Source organism: Chiloscyllium punctatum, chromosome 24 (assembly GCF_047496795.1).
Source record: "Chiloscyllium punctatum isolate Juve2018m chromosome 24, sChiPun1.3, whole genome shotgun sequence".
Lineage (NCBI taxonomy): Eukaryota > Metazoa > Chordata > Chondrichthyes > Orectolobiformes > Hemiscylliidae > Chiloscyllium > Chiloscyllium punctatum.
This window is the reverse complement of record NC_092762.1, coordinates 44,637,741-44,662,738: the sequence shown is the minus strand read 5'-3', so window position 1 is coordinate 44,662,738 and position 24,998 is coordinate 44,637,741. Positions and strand designations below refer to the sequence as shown.

At 39.3% G+C, this 24,998-nt stretch overlaps 1 protein-coding gene across 1 annotated transcript in view; it reads right to left on the bottom strand.

Annotated features, from left to right (window-relative positions):
• The window catches only part of map2k2a (mitogen-activated protein kinase kinase 2a), a 75,230-nt gene that overhangs the window by 22,586 nt on the left and 27,646 nt on the right, over nt 1–24,998 (bottom strand). The window contains exons 4-7 of the mRNA XM_072593776.1: nt 15,371–15,448; nt 12,732–12,783; nt 8,551–8,675; nt 6,993–7,206 (exon numbers count right to left, since the gene is read on the bottom strand). Coding sequence (XP_072449877.1) covers nt 6,993–7,206; nt 8,551–8,675; nt 12,732–12,783; nt 15,371–15,448 — 469 coding nt within the window. The remainder of the gene's footprint in view (nt 1–6,992; nt 7,207–8,550; nt 8,676–12,731; nt 12,784–15,370; nt 15,449–24,998) is intronic.

Genomic DNA, 24,998 nt, shown 5'->3' with positions numbered 1-24,998 from the left:
GTCTTCTTTAGTCAGTTTGTTAGAATTCAGATCATTTGATCAAAAAGCTTGGCAAAACTGATCTTTGAAAAGGGCCAGATCAGATCTACCTCATCTTGAAAAGGAGCTATTTTCCAGGATATTTAATCATGGCACGCGAATTAGAAGGAAACAATTGTGTAGCTCATAATTTCTTCTAATACTTAATTTGCAAAATTACAACAGAAACCAACATACTAGCAATAGCATGCCTCAGAACAGCTTAGAATCTCTAGTGTGGAAACAGGCCTTTCAGCCCAACAACTCCACACTGATCCTCCAAAGAATAACCCACCCAGACCCATTCCCCTACTGCTCTACATTTACCCCAGGCTAATACACGAACCAACACACCCCTGAACACTATGGACAATTTTAACATGGCCAATTCACCTAATCTGCACACCCTTGGATTATGGGAGGAATCCAGAGCACCCAGAGGAAACCCATGCAGACATGGGAAGGATGTGCAAACTCCACACAGTCACCTGAGGTGGAAATCAAATCTGGGTCCCTGGAGCTGAGAGGCAACAGTGCTAACCACGGAGCCACCATGCCGCCCACTTCAAATTTTAATCCTCAGCAGTTACAGGTCATCAAAACATCCAGGAATATAAAACAGAGGTTTGAAATAATCAGAAGTGGACTCAAAGATTTACTACACATTTTAAAAAAAAGATTTTATAGCTGGTAAACTGAAGGTGATTGTCTTAAATAATCAGTGTAAACCTGTTAAAGTAGCTATTAAATTACCAGACCATGCGATCAGCAATGGTCATTGGGAAATCTAAGGCTCCCCAGAAACATCAGGCACAAGTCAGTTTTGGTGCATTGACCCATACTCAAGGAACGGAGAAGCAAAGAAAACAAGCCATTAACATGACCTTTACTCAAGTTAGGTCACCTTCTGCTTCAAAAAAAATACACAGTCAGAAGCTTTCTTCTTTTAAAATAAACACAAAAGGATGCTGTGCTCTGGAATGCATTGCCCAAAAAAGGCAGCTGAAGCAGCAGCAACTTTCATAGTCAGAGATGCATAGCACAGAAACAGACCCTTCTGTCCAACGCATCCATACCCATCAGATATCCTAAATTAATCTTGCCAGCACTTGGCCCATATCCCTCTAAATCTTTCCTATTCATATAGCCATCCAGAAGCCTTTTAAACAGCCTCCACCATTTCCTCTAGCAGCTCACCAAACACGTACCTTCCTTTACATGAAAAAGTTGCCCCTTAGGTCCCTTTTAAAACTTTCTCCTTTCGGCCTAAACCTACGCACTAGTTTTGGACTCTCCCACCCCAGGAAAAAGACCTTGTATATTGATCCTATCCATGCCCCTCATGATTTCATAAACCTCAGCCTCCGATGCTCCTGGGAAAATAACCCCAGCCTATTCAGCCACTCCCTTTAGCTCAAACCCTCCAACCCTGGCAACATCCTTGTAAATCTTTTCTGAACCCTTTCAAGTTTCACAACATCCTTCCTATAGCAGGGAGACCAGAATTGCTCATAGTATTCCAAAAGTGGCCTAGCTTCAAAAAGAGAACAGGATAAATACTTGAGAGGATTTTGTTTATGACATTATAAAGAGTGAACAAGGATTATAATACATTGAACAGTTCAACAAAAAAAGTCATTTAAAGACATCAGGTCAAATAGATTCATTTTGCACTTGAACATTCCATGATGATGACTATTGATCCAATGGTATACAACAACAAAACCAACAGATTGTGGTATACAAGTTGACCTGGTGGAATACAGAACTACATTTTTGCAGACACAGCCACTCAGCCCCACAACCCCACACCATCCTTTTAGCCATCACATGCATTAGTAGTCAGTGACTACCCACATTGCCAGTTCATTTTTATACTTTGCCAACCATTGTTTTTGGGAGGGATTTTGAGCCTTTAAAGTTGGACGCATAGAATCATAGAAACCCTACAGTGTTGACTGACCCTCTGAAGAGCATCCCACCCAGACCACCCCCCACTACGTCCACGAAACCCCACCTAGCCTGCATATCCCTGACACTATGAGACAATTTAACATGGCCTCCAGTGTGGCAACACATTACCCTGACTAAGGAAGATCACACAATGCATGAAAATGACTCACTGACTCAAGAACCACAATGGGATTTTGTGAGGCAGTAGGAGGGGGAACACAAAACAACTCTTAAAACCATTGCTAAGATGGGAGGAGAGGGAATTAAGATCCTCCAAGAAGCCATTAGAAGTCTCTAACTGCTGAGCAATATGTTAAACACCCTATCACTAGGGTATCTAACAACTCTCGAGGAACCCATAGATCTTTGTCTGGAACCTGCACCCTAAACCAGCTCAGCAAGAATCTTCTTAAATGTACGAAGGGAAGATACCCAATTGGCTTACAGATAGGGAGCTGCAAACAGCTACCATTGTAAACAAAGATCACTGGGGACAGTTCCAACACTAGAAAGAACCTGCAATAATAAGGGCAGTTTGAGTATAGGAATTATCCTACTGCTACCAACCCCAAGAATCAACATCTTTACCCTGTTCTGGATCCTTCACAATATTGGGAGGTGGATAAAGACCACATCCACCACATGGGTGATCGAGTGAGAAGGGGAAGTTGCAGTCACAGGAGTGGACCCCCACAAGTGTACAAATATCCAAGAAATAACAATATGTTCTCTCCCAAGCCTGAAGAACCCAACATACATCTGTAGATTTAAAAGTGGGTGTTAACTGGTCCTAAACAAAATCAAAAGTTGCTGGAGAAACTTCATAAGAGTCAGACTTGAAACCTTAATTTTACTTCCGACCCACAGGTGCTGCTAGAGCTGCCGAGCTTCTCCAGAAATTTGTTTTTGTTTCAGGATCTCCAATATTTTTGTTATATTTTAGTAAATTGGTCTTACTCCATCTACTCAGAAGGCATTATCCACATAGCCCAAACTAAATCAGGATAGTGTGTTACCTCATGACAAACATTTTACCAATTGCTCTTTACCCTCTCCTAATGTGCCGATTTACAACATGACTGCTCCCATCTCTGAATGAAGGAGGAAAGGAAGACAGTGTCCAAGAACCAAGTGTAACAAAATGTAAAACAAAGAATGATACAGAGCCCCAGATACCACTACAGGGAAACTCGGAAGCCCTGTTGTTAGGTGCTGGCCCACAGCTTGCCTGGAATAGGGAGATAAAACCTTCATCAAAAGGGAATGGTTGTGTTGAACCGATATCATATCAGAAATTCACTCATTTTGATTAAATGGCAGCAAAATCAGGGCAGTGGGAACACTCAAAATTGTCTTCTTTTAAAAGAAAGTATTTTTTTTCCCATGCAAACAGTCATTGCTTTGAAAAAGGAAGAGCCAGGTTAGCTATCTATCAGTTTTCTCCAGGCACTAGATTCAGTTTGCCTGATGTCACTATTTATAGATTCCTGTAGTTTCACTGTTTGCCCAAAGAGGAAAAACAAAAACACATTTTCCATAATGACCACGCCTTTTCAAAGTTTTTGCTGCCGTCACCAAGATTAAAAACAAAGATCAAGCATTGATTCCCACCCTAACCCAGTTAGTTTGTGCTGACTTGTGTCTGTAAACTCTGATCCCACCCCACCCACCACTGTAATAAGAACATAACGGCGTAAAAGAGAACAGCATCTTGGGTACAAGTGGGGAAAGAGGGGAGACAACAAAAGAATCTGCTTAAGAGTGTTACTGGAGTCAGAGACTGAGCGCGAGAGAGAAAAACCTTATTCTACATAAATGCTGTTGTTAAAATAATCTTGGTACAGTATACAAGAATAAAAGATCCTCAAATCACAAGACCCATCCACTGACAAATGTTCATTTTAAAGGAATTATTTCTAGTCACATGAGAATGTAGGGAGCATTAGCAGTGAAATCAAGCCAGATTACTTGAAAAAACATGGGAAAGGTTCAACAACTTTGAGGGATATGGGCCAAATGCAGGCAAGTGACAGCAGTTTAATTTGTGAAACTTGGCCAGCATGGATGAATTGGACTGAGGGGTCTGCTTCCGTGCTGTATGACTCTATAAATGGAGGATCAAGATCTCCACAACTAAGACGATCATGGGGCAAGCTGATAAATTATAAATGAATTGCACAAAACAGAGAAGAGACTAATCAACATAACAAGGACATTGACACTAAACTTCGTGAAGGACTTCATGAGACCATAAATAGTTGATGATTAAAATGTTAATACTCAACCTGGGATAAGAATTGCCTTGCATGTTTTAGTCATTGTCCAACTAATTTTAGTCATAATTTTTATAGTCTTGGTCATATATTTGGCACACTGGAATGAGGAGGAGAAAGGCAGGACTAACATAAGGAAGATATAGTGTTTAAGGAGATGTAGAGTTTACTCAAAAGGAAAAAGGGTTTGGAAAGGAGCAATGAATAAGCATTAGGATGGCGAAATTTGATGCCACATCTGAAGGTCATTAGTCTGGTCACTTGGTCAAATGATGGGAAGGCACAAATGGCAAGTTGGAAAAAATAGGCTTAAATGGGCAAGCCATTGGCCAAAAGGGAGACTGAAGTATGGCAAAACTGGGAAATTAGTGTAACGCTTTTGCTATATGCAAAGCCCCATGGGAAACTGAGCACCACATTATGCAATATGTTGCTCGGCATAACCAGATTGTTCTGTTAGCTGTTGTAAACATGTATAAAAGGGACTTGAGACTCAAAGTGATGAATCAGTTATAATCATAACTAAAACGTCCGCGTGATCACGAGGCTTCAGAGTTTGCAGAGATATGTCTTTGAACACTCTCTCGGCATATGCTTCAACAAACCAGCTATTGAACAATACTCATGGTACGGTCTCTGAGAAACAGTGTTGTCCCCCCAACAGACTTATCGCTGATACCTCTGGAAGGCAGATTGTGCAGAGAGATTTGTGGCAATTCTGTTCTCTCTCAGAATAAAATTCTTAACACTCAGATGGATGCGCTCTGTTAAGAACAGCGTTCTGAACATTTATGTAGAATGATGACATTTTCTGCTGAACAATGATAAAACTAGCTATTTTGTTCTTAGAAACCCTGTGCTTTGACCTGGAATTCTATACATAAAAGTAACAGAAGTGATAAGAATAATGTAATTTTATATCTGTTTTATTCCCCTGCCTAACTGACAATGCATCAAAGTATCTTACTGTTTGTAAGGCACTGGGGGAATAATGTGACATCATCAAACATTCTACAAAAGTGCAAATCTTTCTTTCACATGCCTGTAACCAGTAGTTTAAAAGCACAAAATGAAATAAGATGACCTCACAAAAGGAAGAACTTTTTAAAAAATGGGGCTCAATGCTGGAGATTCAACTTCAGTACAAATCAGGTGATTAGTTGCAGTGAGAAATAGAGATCTGAACATCTGGAGAGATAACCCCCACAATGCATCAGCGAAGGATACAAATAACGAATTTTAAAAATTTGAAACAAGCCTTGACGCGAAAGTCCTTGACTGAATTGTTCAATTTTGATAGAGAGGACTTTATCAATATAGATGTTAAATACTGTATTGTTGCAGAACGGTAGCTCCTGAAATGCTATAAAGCAACAAATTGGGAATGTCAGGCAACAGGTTTGTGTACAGGTCTGGTTTTTCATTTTAGACATCGGCCCCAAATCAATAATAGTTGAATAACATAATTGAATTTGGAAAAGGTCACTAACAACATTTCTACACATCAGTATCTGTGGAACTGCTTGACATCTCCACTAACACTCTCCAGAAGAATGATCAAAGTTTTTAGGATAATGCTTTTCCCTTTGTTTCAATACACAAACCCTTTTTCAAGTGGACAAGCCATCGTCTCCATCTAAAAAGCAGGTCACAGAATGGTTGTCGGACTTTTAGATGCAAGAGTGGGAAATTCCAAATATTAACTTATGGTTTCCACTCATGCTTGCAGCAACAGTACCAAATGTGTAATGACCTGACTTTGGCCAAGCTAACCCAATTTGGAGTTCCTATAAAAAATTAATACACATACTTTGAGTACACAGAGATACTCTTCAGTAAAGGTCACCACAACAGGTCAGAACATGAGAAAACTCAAGAAAGCCATTGCATTAAAAGTAGAGTTAATAGGGAGAACAGCTTTTAAATTAAAAATAGCAACCTGCATATAAAATATTTCTCATCTTTCCTTTGTCTTAGTAATCAGGTGGTTATATTGGAGCTAAATGGATTTGGTTGACCCTGAGAAGCAAGCACTTCACGAAATGACAGCCTCAAACTATGGGCGGCACGGTAGCACAGTGGTTAGCACTGCTGCCTCACAGCGCCAGAGACCCGGGTTCAATTCCTGACTCAGGCGACTGACTGTGTGGAGTTTGCACATTCTCCCCGTGTCTGCGTGGTTTCCTCCGGGTGCTCCGGTTTCCTCCCACAGTCCAAAGATGTGCAGGTCAGGTGAATTGACCATGCTAAATTGTCCGTTGTGTTAGGTAAAAAGGGGTACATGTAGGGGTATGGGTGGGTTGCACTTCGGCGGGTCGGTGTGGACTTGTTGGGCCGAAGGGCCTGTTCCCACACTGTAAGTAATCTAATCTAATCTAATCAAACTCTCGTTCTTCCCAAGAGAAGTGACCCAGTTTTTTTTTTGAAAACCAAAGGGTTAGAGGCAACAACCAATTGTAAATTGATGAACAGCGAGGGTTAAGTCCTACATAAAGTTGCTTCCTTTCAGAAACAATTGAGTATGACAAATGATCTAGTTGAGTGAAAGTAGCTAATTTTCAGTGGGATAAATTGAACAAATGGACAGTTTTTAAACTGCCCATTTTTAATGGAACTTGAAGTATTTTTTCAAAATTGACATTATTGAGGTAATAATTTGATGAAAGAAAAGAGTCTGGATTAATTACACACTTTGAATTAAAAAGTGAGAGAAGTATAACATAAACAACAAAGCTGTTTATTTCTTACCACTGATGGGGCGTCCTGGGGCTCTCGCCCTGGGTGAAGTGCTGTGCGATTCTCCTCCCGTTCCATCCATCAATGGGCATTGAAAGATGGCCTCCAGCTCCCTCCCATCAGGAGGGGGAATGGGATATCTACCAATTGCCAGCTCTACCAAGGAAAGCCCCATACTCCAGATATCAGACTGTACAGAATAATGGGTGCCTTGCAATCTCTCTGGCTGCCAGCAGACAAGGAAAAAAACCATATCAGCAAATTGTATCATAAGTAAACAAATAAAACAAACATTATCCCAAGTTATCATTTCAAATTTAATCTTCAAAGAAACCGATGCATGAGAAAAGATGCGAAATCCATTATGTACCAAAGTAAGTAACAGAACATAAACTTTCATGTTGGGCAAGATGTTACCATAAGACTATATTCAGGGATTGGTTAACTTCCTGACCATCTCCCTCAATGTGCAGGCTGGCAGGAAATGTGATTTAGGTAATAAAGACTGAATTCATTCTGGCAGTGCAACATGATTAGACTAGTTCCTTTTCTCATTTGTGCTGCATAGCAACAAACCAATCAACTTAAGATTTGCTGTTAAATATTTCACCAACAAAACTCTAGTTTTGAACAAAATTGTGTTTGCGTTTATAAATAGCTTCCTTAAGGTTGGGGAAGCCTAGAACTAGGTGTCACAGTTTAAAAAATAAGGGATAAGCCATTGAGGACTGAGATAAGGAAAGATTTCTTCACTGAAGAGCTGTGAACCTGTGTAATTCTCTCCCACAGGGTGCTGTTGGGGCCAGTTCATTAGAAATATTCAAGAAGGAACTGGATGTGTCCCTTGCAGCTAAAAGGGATCAAGGGGAATGGAGAGAAAGCAGGAATGGGATACTGAGATCGCATGATCAGCCATGATCATATTGAATAGTGGTGCAGATTCGAAGGGCTGATTGGTCTCCTCCTGCACCTGTTTTCGATGTTTGTGAAACAAAAGCCAAAAAGTGATTCCTACGCAGATTTTTAAAAAAATGAATATTCAACGTTAGTACTATTGCAGTTATTTAAAATAAAAACAAACTTGTACATACAAACAGTATTTCTTCATTTTTAACAGGAGACCAAGTGAGAATGAATGCGATTAGGTTTGATCCATATCCCTGCTTGAATGGGCCGTCATGTTGGAAATGCAGGACAGCAAAACTAACTTTACACATGTTCCTAAAGTTACATAATAAAATTGCTCAAAATGCCTTGATTTGAATAATGTTTTCCTTCATCTACTCTATTAAGCTGTAAAATCTAGTATCCTAAACCTCTTGATGAAGCCATTTTAAATTGTTTAAGAAACTGTGATCTTTCTACCTTATTGATCTGACTATATTAAACTTTTTGACTGACCACAACACTTAAATTGACAGTTTTTTTTAAACAATGCATCACACAAAGGGTCACATTAAACATTTTGCACCATTGTAGAGTTTGAACTATTTGTTAGGTCACATTGTTCATAAATTGCTATATTTTAATAGCAAAATAGCATAAAATTTACAAAAGAACAAAGACTTACAGACATGTAAGAGCGAGTTCCCACAAAGGAGTTTGCCATGGAGTCAATCAGCTGACCACTTACTCCAAAATCACAGAGTTTTATCTCACCACGAGAATTTACCAAGATGTTGGATGGTTTCACATCTGAAAAAGAAGGCAACAGAACTGAAGGAATATAGAATTGCTGCCATTTTGATACCTCTGCCATTTTTTTTTTACAAGTTATTTTTAATGAGACACAATGAGTTTAGATGTGCTTAAAAAAAATCCTATGGAACTCTCAGATTTGACTGCAGTTAAAAAGATGCCATATTTCATCCTTTGTTTTAGTTGTTTTCAAAACTGACTTTCTCACTTGTTAGCAGACTGATCATGGAGGCTTCCTTGGACTCGATTTTGAAGTTTATGGCATTTGCAAAACTGAAGTAACAGACAAAATGGCTGTCAGAAGACCATTTGATCCAAACTCTTCAGCACTGCTATAATGTGTAAAGCATCACGATTTGATACCCTGATACCCAACCTGAGGCATGAGATCTTCTGAGAAGTAAAAATTAAAATATGCAACTCCTAGACTGAGAAGGGAGAAAAACATTAGGAGTTTACTCCCATCCTTGCAGATTGAAAATCTGTCCCAGAAAATGCATCAATAATCTTCATGTTATCCAATAAGGTGACAATTTCGATGTAGATTGATGGGGCTTTACATGATGCTCAGACTTGTATACTTCTGTCTGGAGGCTCTGCAGAAATTCTCAAAACTTTACTTTTTAAGGTCGTAACCTGTGTTCCACTATTACTCGCTAACTCGAGCCTAGCCAATCTTCAAACAGAGTCATACAGCATCTAACCAGTCCACATCTAAATAGTAACTCACAAATGTGTTGATTCTAAGTCGTATTGCAGATGACTTCCACAAATCATCTACAGCCCACATTAAGTAAAACATTTAAACTTTACTTTCTCTCGGTCCTTACCCTTTCATCTCTGACAACTATCAGCACTTCTGTATCTTCAAAAATCTCCTCCAGTTTTAAAGAAAGAGTCTATGTTGTCTTTATAGAGTTGAAATCAGCATGACTGATTGAAAAGTGCATCCAAAAGCTTAAATCTCAACATAAACTTAAAAGCAAAGCTGGAATACATTTAATATAAAAATAAATCATTCCCAGAAAGATCCAGCAAGATGGTGGTTGAGTAGGTCTTCTGAGGCCAGGCCTTGTGCACTCTGTATGCTTTTCCTTTTTTAAAATCTCTTTTTATCTTACATACCTCTTGGGAAAAATTCAGTTGCAGTGATGGCATTCATTGGTGGCAGTGACTGGGCCTAGGAGCACAGATTACAGCAGGTCCAGCGGGACGAGTTTGCTTTCCTGGTGGCATCTGCATCCAGCGCAGACACATGAAGGCGGCAGTGGAAACAAGTTTGGGCCCAGTATGAGATCCGGTGGCAACAGCAGCAAGTGCATCAGTGAGCTGGGCCCGAGGCAAATTCATGGCAGTGGCAGAGTAGAATTTCCCAGTAGTACACAACAGTGGTATTCACATTGATGTCCTCACACTGAGTGCTTACCAGTGAAGGAGAGTTGGCGCTGAAGACGGTGACTTTCATTCCAAAGGCAGCAGCATGGCAAAGGGGACTTGTGCCTGATTACCAGGCCCATGGTGGAGCACTTAAAGACTAAAGTTGAACACTTTATTTTTTCATTTTTCTGTCTGTAGATTCTTTTCTTTATTTTCATGTTTTAAGATGTGCTGGAGAGTGCCAACACTATACAACACTTCACAGTTTTGTATGTAGGTTTGCTCGCTGAGCTGAAAGGTTCATTTCCAGACGTTTTGTTACTTTACTAGGTAACATCTTCAGTGAGCCTCATGCGAAGCAATGATGAAAACTCCTGCTTTCTATTTCTATGTTTGGGTTTCTTTGGGTTGGTGATGTCATTTCCTGTGGTGAAGTCACTTCCTATTCCTTTTCTCATGGGATGGTAGATGGGGTCTAACTCGATGTGTTTGTTGATAGAGTTCCAGTTGGAATGCCATGCTTCTAGAAATTCACGTGTGTGTCTTTGTTTGGCTTGTCCTAGGATGGAGGCGTTATCCCAGTCGAAGTGGTGTCCTTCCTCACCCATATGTGAGGACACTAGTGAGACAGGGTCATGTCTTTTTGTGGCTAGTTGGTGAAGATGTTACCTGGTAAGGTAACAAAACTTCTGGAAATGAACCTTTCAGCTCAGCAAGCAAACCTACATCAAAACCTCAACCTGAGCTACAAATCTTTTCAAAAACTCACTTTTCACAGTATTTTGCAATAACATACATGTGATAATTAATAAATAAATCAAATCAATTTATTGCAGTGGAATAGAAGTGGTGCAATTGTTAAGATATGGAATGGAAAGAAATGTAGGTCAGCAGGTTATTTGCAGTGACTCCTCATTAATGAAAATTAGCAGGTACACTTCTGTGTAAGCAAAACACAAAGCAGACAGCTGAACTTGAGTGCATAAATCCAAGCACGTACCATGGATTATACTACTAGACCTGAAGCACACAAATACCATTACAAAAAAACATTGTTTTCCAAGTGATTACAATTTAAAAATTCCAGGACCAAGAGCACTATACTTCTCACACTATCAGTCTGTATAATCTTCTAATTGACAAATTTAGCTTACATTAAAGTGAATACATACTCAATTATACAGCATGGAAACAGACTCTTTGGTCCTACCAGTCCATGGCAAACATACTTTGAGTAGAAGGCAGTCATGTGGAGGTTGTATAGGAAATTGGTGAGGCCTCTTATGGAATACTGTGTCGAATTCTGGTCGCCCAGTTATAGGAAGGATATAATTACACTGGAGAGGGTCAGAAGAAATTTAATAGGATGTTACCAGGTATGGAAGTTTGGAGTTATAAAGAAAGGTTGGGACATTTTTCACTGTAGTGTAGGAAGTTGAGGGGCAATCTGAAAGAAGTTTATAAAACAATGAAAGGAACAGATAGAATTAATGGTAATTGTCTTTTCCCTAGGATGGGCATTTTATTTTTTTTTTTAAGATGAGAGGAGAGAGATTTAAAAAAGACAGGAGGGGAAAATTATTTTACACAGAGGGTGGTTCATGTATGGAATGAACTTCCTGAGGAAGTGGTGATGTGGGTACAATTACAATGCTTAGAAGACTTTTGGATAGATAAATGAATAGGAAAGATTTGGAGGGATATGGGCCTGGAGCATGCAGGTGGGCCTATCTTGTAGGCAAGAAATCAGTGAATAGTTACAAGCAAAAATCCATCATTACACAGTCCTAAAGGAATGCCTAGCAATGACTTGCTTTAAATGTCCTTTCGATTTATTCAATGCTCCATGAGGTTTTGTATTTATCTCATCTTGCTCCTCCCCACCACCAAAACAAGACCCTTTTCAAGATGTGACTGTCCTTCAACGAAACTTCAATTTCAGATTAAGCCGATTAAAGTTTGGTGCAACACGTTTGCTTATTAAAGTCACTTCTGGTTACATCTGCAGAACACATTGAAGTACAAATAAAAGAACTGGAGGAACTTCTTTCAAAGCAACGATAACATGCTACTCTAGAAGTGTGGTTTTAAAGCCTTTACTTTAGCACCTACTGGTTGTGTATAGGTGGTCTATTTCTTCAGCATCACAAAACAATTTATATTACAGTAACCTACTGATTGAATAAATGGTAAACCAGTACTCACATTAGAGGTTTACAGCACAGATGGCAGCAATGTGCCTTATGACACTGATGCCACCTCAGCAAGTTATTCAGAGAATTCCATTCTCCAGAGCTTCACCTGTCAAACACTATTTGTTTTCTTCAACAACAGTCTGCAGACTCATTTTCTTGTACTTCAGTATTTCTGCCTCTTGTATCTTTTAAGCTGCATTAAACAGAGTTTTCCTTTTCTAGCAAAATATAAGGATCTAATATGCCTATCCGAAAAGCAAAGTCGGCATTGTTGAAATCACTGAAAGCTGTAGTTATCATACTGTTGTGTGTTTTATTTAGTGAATCACAAGGAACAAAGACAACATTTATAACATACAATTTCTATAGGTACTGTATAACTGTAAATTCCTATATAGTCTGTGTGTTCAAGTTCAAAGACAAGTTACCACAAATAAACATACGAATGAAGGTAACGCATTTCGTTTTATTATCTTCTCACCTCTGTGCATGATTTGATGCTTCTCTCTCAAATAAGCCAAACCCCTCAGGACCTGAAAAACAAATGGAATTAAAAATGTACAATGAACACTAGTTTATGCACATTTAGATTTTCATCCCACAGATTAACCTAACAGTGACATAATATTTTGCTTTTAGCAAGAAATTTTGACTGATTACAATTATGTAGCAGCAAAACCCCCAAAGTGTTTCACAAATGTAAGTTGCTGATGCTAGGCAACGCATGTCTTATTTTATAAGAGTGAGAACTAAAACAAAAAGCCTTAATTTCTTTATAATTTCCACTTTGATTATCCATACCTTCATTGCTGGATATGGCTCTTCAATTTTGTTCTTGGTAGTCAGGTGATAACAGAGGCCCATCAACAATAAAGTTTGGGAACTGGGAACATTTACTTTATTTAAATATTTAAGTCAGCTAACACAATTATATTCATTATTCACTGTTGGTATTTTCTTTAAGTAATTATTTGTTTGCAAACAATAAGTTTCATAATAGCTGCATCTTGAAGTTAACATTCTGGAGTTACTTTCCTAAAATGAGAACATTAAATTACAAGTTATATCCCCAATACCCTTGTATGAAGTGCTATGATATTGTTTACCTACAAACCTTGGGGAATCAATTTATACATACAGGAATGTACACCAGTTTAGGTCATTGTATCTATTCTGTATTTCACAGGTTATTTATTTTATCACAATGGAAATGTTTTCCAACTGTTACATAAAAGAGACACACATCCTAAATTAGAAATTTCAATGATTGAAACATTACTGTCATAGATGAAAACAAAAGGAACTTCCAGTTCCAATAAGAAAAAAAAGGAGGATCAGTGCCCAGAATAGTCAATTATTGGGGGCTCTTGTGGTGCAGTGGGATTGTGTCTACCCAGAGTTCAAGACCCACCTGCTCTAGAAGTATGTCGTGACAAGTTGATTTAAAATATTCAGTTTGTTAATTCACCTTCTAAAAAAACGCTATTTTGAGATTTCCATTTATCCCCTTTACAGTCAGAAGCTGTGAACTTCAGGTACCATAGTCAAAGTACTGAGGTTTGCACAGAGGGTAAGATGACATTCAACATCAGGCACCCAACATATAATAAACTATAAAAAATCTTGTAAAGCTGTAGAAGATACCAAATATATATGTTGAATGATGTTTTTAAAAACTACGCTAGACATTATGATTGAAAATGTAGCCAGCATGGTGACACTGAGTGTAAACAGAATGGTTACTCACACTGGATCAAATGCTGTTTGCTTAGTTTGCAAATTACCAGGGACTGAAATAGCTATTTGCAGGGGGAATGTTTAAAAGGAACTCTGTCTAGGTAATCCCTGGTGCCTCCTGGCTGCTAGCTTCAAGTGATGGAAGTCATAAGTAGGCCATGTATTTATCCCCTCAGTTGGAGAGGAGGCTGACAAAGCAGACAAATAACTTAAAGTAGTTGGAACTTAGCAAAGAAACTAACTCAAATTGCTGTTCACATTCCTGCACTCCCCCTTGTTTTTCTTTTCAATTACATTCTTGGCATTATCTATTGCTCAAATAGTCAGGTTTTGCTAGTATAAAGTGATATTTGTCTTCCTCTGGCATAAACTACCAACAAAATCTAAAATTAAAGGTAGTTATTTCATGGTGATTTAACCATTTAACACTTCACACTGGATTCCAGCTTGCAACATATTCAAATTGGTTTGGAAATTGAGAAAACTGACTAAGAATTTCAGCATTCAAACGGAGTTGTGAAGTAAGATTGCAATGAGCTATTATGAGGGAATTTTGCCAGGCTACAGGTGAACCAAAAAAATTGTAACATTACTACAGTACAGCCTTAACATACTTGTCTCTAACATTAAGTGATTCTTAATGTATGCTTCAGTGTTGGCAAGCTACTTGATTGTAAGGGAACAATAACAGTACATCTGATCACCATACAGTATGCACAAGCTTGAATGTTTCCTGCAATCTTTGGTTAGAAGCATGAATTCTGGATAACTCTATTCTCCGTTCCTCATCTAGAGACATGAGAACATACAGTGGCCCTACGGAGACCACTAATTCAGGTCAAACTGAAGACTTTGTAATCCAGCTGACCTAGGATTATACAGGGCATCGTTTTTATTAGGGCAATATTGGGGTAAACCCATCTCACTTAACCCTATATCCAAGGAAAGGTGGAGCTTGTTTACATATGGATGTTTTGTAGATAGGGGTAAGGCAAAAATGAGATTTTTTACAATAAGAAAACTCCAATCTCATCATCAAGTGCAGGCAGGTCTTCATCTGGGTGGGGAGGGAAAAGAAGAACAAACTTTAACCTTTCAGCCATGTTGTAATTGATTTAAAAACTGATGAAGAATAGAACTGGGATTAAACTGTTTGCAGAAGGATAAGCAGTAACTCATCACACAGAGGTGGCCGAATATAGTCTGGATGCTCATCTATTACCGTCCTTAATTGCAATTTCTGAAAGTTAAGAAAAGTATTTTTGCAAGATAATAGAAAGGCAAGTTATAGATTAGAACTAGAAATCATGGAACATTCAATTTTTGTTTTCAGATTGGGTATGCATTCATATTCATGTCTAATTCTGCATTTATTACACATACCGCTATGCTGACTTTTCCCAGGATTTCCTCTGGAATTCTACCAGCTTCCTTCAGGACTTGGTCTAGAGAGCCACCATCCTAAAAACAACAGGGAGAACTTGAATAATTTTGTGAAAAACTATATAGATTGAGTTGATTCAGATGCAAGTTCTTTTGTCCAGCCTTAAATACTGCAGAACTGACAAAAGTACCAGACAACTGACTGCGCAAATGGTCACTACATTTGGCTACAAAACTAAACAGCTCTACTATCACAGTACAACTGGCCTGAATAAAGCAGTAGATAGCTTTGGTCCTTCAGTTGCCTTACTGACTCAAGGAGACCAATCTAATAATTAAAATTCTGTCAATCAGGCAGATACATTTGTACAACAGGTAACAAAGACCCAGAAGACTATGCCATTGCAACTCTTCAGCAGTTGACAAACAGCACACACTGCTTCAAACTAAAAAAAAAATTAAATTCATTTCAGGCAAATAAACCATTGAAAAATGATACTGTAATGTAGACATTAAATAGACATAGCAAAAAATGAAAATTTATGCTCCTTAAACATGTGCAACACATTTAATAAATAATGGGGAAACTAATTTATAAACGTTGAATTAAAATAAGAACAGGTTTCACACTATGAGGCAGCAATTTTATTTGCATTATCTACTCTTTTCCTAAGGTCATGCCTAACATCACAAAATAGAAGCCTGCCAGTACTTATCCTAAATTTTCTTGGCTCATGAGTGGTAGCCAAGAGTCGACATCAGGCTTTTGGTTGTTATCAACCTTGTCCTAGTGAGTGTGTATGAGTACACAAAATTTTAAGTCTGTATCACAGAAAGCTATCGAAAACAGGGTCCAGGAACCCAGTTGTTTCCCACTCCATTCCTTGTCTGAAAGTTCCAAATCAATTGGATCTTGCAAGCTACCACCATCAGCCCCTAACATTTAGCTTATAGTGCAAGGTCATCTAGAACACAAGACTAAGTTCTGGTCTCGACATAAAGCTCTTTTAACTTTAGAGTTAAGTAATCTAGAAGGTTGTAGATTTTGTATTTTTTTTAAGTTTTCAAAATTTCCAACATGCTGCTGCTTTTTAATATACAAAGTGCACCCTCTAGTGGTTTACAAATTGACAGTCAAAAGGGAGAATTCAGAACTATCTGCTTCACTGTGCCAAATGTCAATTCCCAATTTTATCTTAGCGCAACATATCAATACAAACCAAAATTTCTGCTTTCAATTGACAAAACAAGAGTACCTAAACTGAGATTAATGACACAGCCAGATCCTTACACATTATGGATATATGTCATGACCTTGGGACTTCTTAAACCACTTTACAACCAATGAAGCAGCTTAAAGCAGATACGGCTGCAATGAAATATGGTCAGGAGAGTAGCAACATAGCAACAGTAAGCTAGGCCCAAGAAGTATCCAAAACATTATTACAAATCTCCCAGGAAAATTCCCACAGTACTTTTGATTTGCTAATACTGAACTGGCCTTGAAAAAGTGTGATTGTTATTCTTGAAAAAATGTCAACAAGGTGGATAGATTCCCACCAACCCCTTACCCTATGAATCACAACAGGCTGTAGGAGACTTCTGGTGAAGAAAACTCAAACGTGTCATGCAGCAAAGTAGAAACGCATTCTCATGTGATAAAGACAACATCGATCTAACATTTCAAAATGTAACGATTTCACAGGCAGTGCTATTACAGTGTATTATATATGATTTTTCAAAACAAAGAATGTTATGTGGGATCAAGAATGACTTTCTTGCAGATCAAATATCAAAGAACTCAAGGAGTGAAGAACAGAAACGAGGTTACTGCAAACATTTTTAAATTATCTAACAGATTTAGCCTAAACTCTTACAAAACAAAGTCTCTCACCAGTTAATATTTGGTCAGAAAGCAGTTCTCACATACTTTCTTCATGCATAATCTGCATGATCAAATAGTATTTGCATAAATTACTTAAATGCAGCACAAGAGATGCTGATAACATGTTTAAAAAAAAAATTAAGAAAATTCTTTGCAGACATCCCCTTGCTGCTCCTCTTCCTAGTAATCCCCTGAAGGTTTTGGCTCATGTCTCCCCAAGTTCTCATTCATCAGATACGCTCTGATAATTGGGGAATTCACACAATAAGTACCAACAGAATACAATAAAGGGTACTTGGGTGGGTATTGGGACGGAAAGGATTGCCACCAAGCCAAATCTATCCTTATTTGGCATCCACAGAAATGCACTTTCCAGGCAAGAAGCACAGGATAAAAACAAGCAGCAGGAATCTGGAATGATATTTATTCTCTTGAGCCCTGGGAACTTTGACCAGGTGAAGTCCTAGAATAAATTACAGGGGGGGACCAGGATCTCGCTTACCTGAATTACTCAGTTATGTGCAGTGAAGTACTGTCCAAATCAGTAGTGTTTAAAAATGTACAGTATTTATGCCATGGCTCTAAGTCTTCTTCTATCCTTAAATCTGACTCTGTCATAATCCTTGATTCCTTTCGTCCTCATGTACTTAGTCTAGGCTTGCTTGAGGAAGAAGCTGGATAATTACTACCACTCCTTGATGTTGTGAGTTTTGTATTCTAATTACTGATTTCATGACAAAGCTTCTGTCCTTGACTATTCCATGAGCTGTAGCTTTGAACCACACCACACAAATGGGTATACTCATCATCTTTGTTCTATTGAGCTCTATCGTCTTATAGCTCCTTTAGAATGTGCTACCTAGAACTCATTCTCAGAGAAACATGGCAGAGCAGGATATAGTTTTCCACAGATATTTGGCAGGGCTCATTTGATGCGCAAATGACAACTTGAACAGAATTTGTCCTTAGTGATAGATTGTTACTGGGTTACAGGAACATAGCAACACGATCCCTGAATTCTCAAGATCGGGCTAGAATAGCTGAAGACTTGTGTGTTATGTATATCTCTTGATCAACTGGAATATTTAATCAAACAATATACTCCTGATTCCAAAAGGTGCCAATTTGCTGTACACGCAACAATTTATTATATTAGGGAATGCTATCAGTGCTTCATAACTGGAATAAATAGCTGACCAGGGAAGAAAATTAGTGAATTTTGTCAAAAATACAGGTACCGAAAAGAGAGTTAAGCATTGGAGGGAGACTTCCAAATATTACATGCCAAAACTAAAAGTCCTAACCCCAGGTAAAAGGAAGTAGCCCAATGCCAGAGAATTTAAGGATTTATAAAAGGCAAGATAAAACTATAACCTACTGTGCAGATAGAAGCCATATGGCCCACCAAATCAGCACCATCCCTCCAAAGAGAATCCCATTACTTTTTGGCAGCTCATTCCATACATGCACCCCCTCTGTGTGAAAAAGTTGCCAATTAGGTACCTTTTAAATCTTTCCCTTCTCACCTTAAACCTTTGCCCTCTAGTTTTGGACTCCCCTGCCCTAGGCAAAAGAACATGACTATTCACCCTGCATTTCCCATGGCAAATGCAACTAGCCCGCACACCCCTGGACACTACGTGGCAAATTAACACAACCAATCCGCCTAACCTATACATTTTTAGTCTGTGGAAGAAACCTAGAGCAGCCAGTGAAAACCCAAGAGGACATGGGGAGAACATGTAAACTGCACACAGTCACCTGAAGCTGGAGTTGAACCTGGGTCCTTGGCACGTATGAGGCAGCACTGCTGACTATTGAGCCATCATGCCATCAAGTGTAAGAGCTAGTGTTAGTCAGTTAAGATCCAGAAGTCAGGTTTGATAGCTGGAGCTAAAGAGGAGTTGCCAAATGGGAAATAGGTAGAAGGACTGGAGCAATTATATCCAGAAGTTAGAATCTCACTCAATCCCTAATTTCCTGTAAATAACATGTGACAACCACTCTGAAGTTGCAATAGAAATGCAAAATAAATACATGTCGCATGTGTATCAAGTTTATTTCTCAAAATACTAGCCATGTAAAGATATGGCTGTTTCACAGGCTTAATTCTTGGCATTGTATTTATCCCATTTTTTAAGAGTAGTAGCACAATTAGTACCAAAACAGTTTTCTTCAGATTTTTTGTCACATACTTTAGGTAGGCTCAGGCTTCAAATTGTTTTGGTAAAAAACTTTTCTTTAGAAAAAGGCTGAATCAAGCCTCAGGTCTTTAAAATAAGCAAAATGCATCAACTAAGCAAAACAAACTTCCTAAAATTACTTCAGAGGTCTTGTCTACTCTGCTCCTAAGAACTAAACAAGGACAAATTTAACTGGAAAGCACTATTGTCTGAATCGGCTCAGCAGAGCATCAATTTGTCCATCCTCCAACTCCAATCATTGGGAAGAGAGATACTCAGCAATATAGCTAATGCTTTACAACCTTTCTGTATTAAAATCACTTGCAGGTTGAGTTTTTAAAAAATGTCATCTCAGACTAAATTCCTTCAAGATCAATATGGTCACTATCTTTAGATCTGTTTCGCAGTCACAATTTACAAGAAACAAATGACCCTTTTGAGACCTTAGAAACATATTTAGTTTCAAAGTTAAAAATCCATAAAGCACAGCTTTTCACAGCTTGAAAAATGATTTACAAAGACCAGGATAATTACAGATCCATGCTAAATTAGCCAAGTATAACCAGGTAAATGACAGAAGTGCTACTGTTTGCCAGACTCTCAATGTCTAGTGAGGAGCACAAGCCAAGATCTTCGCTGTCCACCACTACGCAGAAGACCCTGATAAGACGTTGCATGTGTGAACACTGAGCGAAGACAGGGTTTGGGTCAGATGTGATGCCTACAACTGAGGAGCCTTCAGCCATACATCATTTAGATTCCCAGAAAAAGAATAAAAGCTTTCAAATGAACAAGATTATGCATGACCTTAGAATTTCTGAAGAAAGTGAAGTACTGGCAGTTTTTCATGTGCCACCTTTGTTTTGATTCTCACCCACATCTGGTACTATGGAATAAATTCAAAGACCACCAAACAAAAATAATTATGCAGCAATTGAAGTTTAATTTATAGTATTTTTAAAAATTCTACTTGAATAAAATAAAAGTCAAATTTTCCAACCCATACATCAGATAGTTATGGAATTTAGTTGTTAATAACTTGCTGCTATATGAAGTGATTGTAACAGGTCACATTGGTTTATTTAAGAGGAAGCTTGATGCATACCTGAGGGAAAAGAAATACAAGGATACAGGATAATGTGCTAAGAGATCATTAGAATAGGATGTAGCCTGTTTGATGTCTGAATGTTGGTAATGACCAATTAGTCTGTTGTTATGCTATAGATGTATACAGTTCCAGGTAGGGAAAATAGCTTAGAATTGAACATATCATCAAGTAAAGACAGAACACAAAAACAGAATTCCAAAAAAATTCTTAAGAATCCCTACAGTGCAGAAACAGGCCATTCAGCCCAACAAGTCCCCACTGACTCTCTGAAGAGTAAGCCACCCAGATGCATTTCCCTACCCTATTACTCTACACTCACCCCTGACTAATGCACTTAACATACACATCCCTGAATGCAGTGGGCAGTTTAGTATGACCAATTCACCTAACCTACACATCTTTGACTGGGGGGTGGGGGAGGGGAGTGGGGAGAACTGGAGCACCCAGACAAAACCCACACAGACACAGGGAGAATGTACAAACACAGACAATCGCCTGAAACTGAAATCAAACTCAGCTGAATTGTACTCCAGCAAAATCTGCTACCTCATGGTCCAGGATATCCACCCAGTACCATCAAGCCTGGGGATCAATCATGGTTCAATGAAGTGTGTAGTACGGCATACTCAGGAGCAGCACTAAACATACCTGAAGATGAAGAGTCAACCTAGTGAAGCCAAACAGGATTACTTGCGTGCCAAAAAGCATAAGCAGCAAAAGATATTCAGAGCTAAATGATTCCACAATCAAACTGATCAGATCTAAGATTTGCAAGTCTTGCCACATTGACTTGTGAATGGTAGTAGACAATTAAACAACTCACTAGAGGCAGTGGCTCCACAAATATTCCCATCCTCAATCATAGAAGAGGTCAGTACATCAGTGCAAAAGGTAAGGCTGAAGCAATCATAGCAATCTTCAGCCAGAAGTGCCAAGTGGATGATCCAACTCGGCCTCCTTCAGTGTTCCCCAGTATCACGTACCAGTCTTCCGCCAATTCAATTCACTTCATATGACATCAGGAAACAGTTGGAGGCACTAGATACTGCAAAGATAACCATGACACATTCCAGCAATAGTACTGAAGACCTGTGCTCCAGAACATGCCACACACCTAGCCGACCTGTTCCAACAGTTGGAACACTGGAATCTACCTGACAATGGTGGAAAATTGCCCAGGTATGTCCTGTATTTGAATGAATGTGGCATCAAGGAACCCTAATAAAACTAGAATCAGGGGCAAACTCTCAGCTGGTTGTATTCACACCTTTTATACAGGAAGATGGCTGTGGATGTTGGGTCAGTCACCTCAGCTACAGGATATCTATGCAGGAGTTCAACAGAGTGGTATCCTATGCCCAACAATCTTCAGCTGCTTCATCGATGACCCGCCCTCCATCATAAGGTCAGAAGTGGAGATATTTGCAACTCCTCAGATTTTGAAACAGTCCATGTTCAAAGGCAGCAAGATCTGGACAATATTCAGGTTTGGACTGAAAAGTGGCAAGTAACATTCACGCCACACTAATGCCAATCTCCAGTAAAACCATAAGATATATACACACAAGACCCTAAGATACAGGTGCAGAACAAGGCCATTTAGCCTATCAAGTCTGCTCTGCCATTTGATCATGGCTGACCGGTTTCTCAACCCCATTTTTCTGTCTTCTCCCCACAACGCTTGATCCCCATACTAATCAAGAACTTTTCCATGTCTGTCTTAAATACACTCAATGGCTTAAGTCTCCACAGTCTTCTTTGGCAATGAGTTCCACAGAATCATCACCTGAAGAAATTCCTCCTCATCTCCGTTCTAAATGGTCACTTCTTAACTCTGAGCCTGTTCTCTTGGATCCTAGTCTGTCCTAGTAGTGGAAACATCATCTACATTCAATCTATTCAGGCCTCTCAATATTTTGAAAGTTTCAGTGAGATCAACCCCCCAATCATTCTAAACTTCATCAAATTCAGACCCAGAGTCCTCGACTGTGGCTTTTAAATCAAGTCCATCACCCCAGGATCATTCTTATAAACCTTTCCTGAATTCCCTCCAACGCCAGCACATCTTTCTTTAGATATGGAGCCCAAAACTGTTTCTTATTGTGGGCAAGCTAACCACCATCCTTTAAAAATTCAATGGTGTCACCATCTCTGAATTCCCAACTCTTAACATCCTTGGGGATTACCATTGACCCAACTTGCCACATAAATACAGTGACTACAAAGCAAGTCAGAGGCTCAATAGTGTGTTGAGTAACTCACCACCTGACTCCCCAAAGCTTGTCTGCTATCTACAAGGCACAAATCTGGAGTGTGATGGAATATTTCCCACATACCTGGGTGGGTGCAGCCCCAACCCAAGAAAATTGGATCCACAATCAGCTGATTGACAGGACGTAGAGGGTGATGACTGAGAGCAGTTTTTCCAACTGTGTCCAGTGAGACCCCACAGGACAATGGGGCATTTACACAGTTTGTGTAAATAACTTCGACTTTAATGTGGCAGGGTTCATCAGTAAGTTTGCAAATGATATAAAAAATTGGTGGGGTGGTAAATACTGAGGAAGACAGCCTGAGATTACAGGAAGATATAGGTGGGCTGGTCAAGTAGACTGATCAGTGACAGTTGGAATTCAATCTGGATAAATGAGGTGATGCAGTTGGGTAGGACAAACAAAGCAAGGGAATAGATGATGAGCAATAGGACCCCTGTGAAGCACTGAGAATCAAAAGTACCTTGGTATGCATATACAGCTGTCCCATAAGGTATCAGGACAGATGGATAAAGTGGTTACTAAGGCATATGGTATACTTCCATTTATTAGTCAAGGCAAAGATTTTGAAAGCAGATAAGTAATGGTGGAACTGTATAAAATGTTGGTTAGGTTACAGCTCTGGAATGCACATTATAGGAAGGATGTGATAACAGTGAAGAGAGTGCAGAGGAATGTATCAGGATGTTGCCTGAGCTGGGGAGTTTTAGTTATGAAGAGAGATTGGACAGATTGGGGTTGTTATCAGAGGAGCAGAGATTGAGGGGGGACAGGACTAAGAAGTATAAAATTATAGGGGCATTTATAGGGTACACAGGAAGCCACTTTCCCCTTGATGGATGGATCAATGACTAGGGGCATACATTTAAAGTAAGTGGAAGAAGGTTTAGAGGAAATGGTGAGAAAATATTTTTCACCTAGAGGCTGCTGGGAATCTTGAACGCATTGCGTGTAAGGGTGGCAGAGGCAGAAACCCTCACAACACTTTAATAGTATTTTTTTTAGATCAGATTCCCTACAGTGTGGAAACAGGCCCTTTTGACACAACAAATTCACATTGACCCTCCGAAGAGAAACCCACCCAGACCCATTTCCCTCTGAATAATGCACCTAACACTATGGGCAATTTAGCATGGCCAATTCACCAGACCTGCACATTTTTGGATTGTGGGAGGAAACCGGAGCACCCAGAGGAAACCCACGCAGACACGGGAGAATGTGTAAACTCCACACAGACAGTCACCCAAGACTAGAATCGAACCGGGGACCCTGGTGCTGAGACAACAGTACCAGCCACTGAGCCACCGTATCACTTTAGAGGTGCACTTGCAATGCCAAGGCATACGAGGCCGGGGCCAAGTGTTGGAAATGGAATTATAATAGTTCAGTGGCTTTTAATTTGTATGCATGCGATGGGCTGAAGGGCCTCCTTCTTATCCCACAGATTCTACAACTATTACCCTAGGCAATTACTGCTGCAATTCATATAAAAATAATTGGAGAATTATCACCTGGTAATTAGCTTTATTGGCTATTTGCGCTGCCCTCCAATGAATTAGAGTCATGTCAAGTTCCAATTAAAGTGGGGGAAAAAGTATGATAAATTTTGATCCTGAGGTACTAACAAACTGAAATACTGTCAGCTCCATAAAGTGATGACTGGAATGCACAGCATGCATGGGGTCGCACTTTGTGCAAACGGCAAATCTGTTACCTTGTCCTGATATTATTCTTGGAGTGAATCAGTTACTTTGTATTTTATGCACTAGGAACTTGCTTGGATAATAAGCTGACAAGAATGTTCACATATGATGCTACATTTGTTTCATGCACTGCTCCATTATTCATCTTGGAAGTGAAAGTACTTTTAAGTTCCAAACCTCAAGTTTCTCTTAGAACATAGAACATAGAACAATACAGCACAGAACAGGCCCTTCGGCCCACGATGTTGTGCCGAACTTCTATCCTAGATTAAGCACCCATCCATGTACCTATCCAAATGCCGCTTAAAGGTCGCCAATGAATCTGACTCTACCACTCCCTCGGGCAGCGCATTCCATGCCCCCACCACTCTCTGGGTAAAGAACCCACCCCTGACATCTCCCCTATACCTTCCACCCTTCAAATCAAGCTTTTGCAAAAAAAAACAAATGAATTGGATTATATATTTGAGATCTAT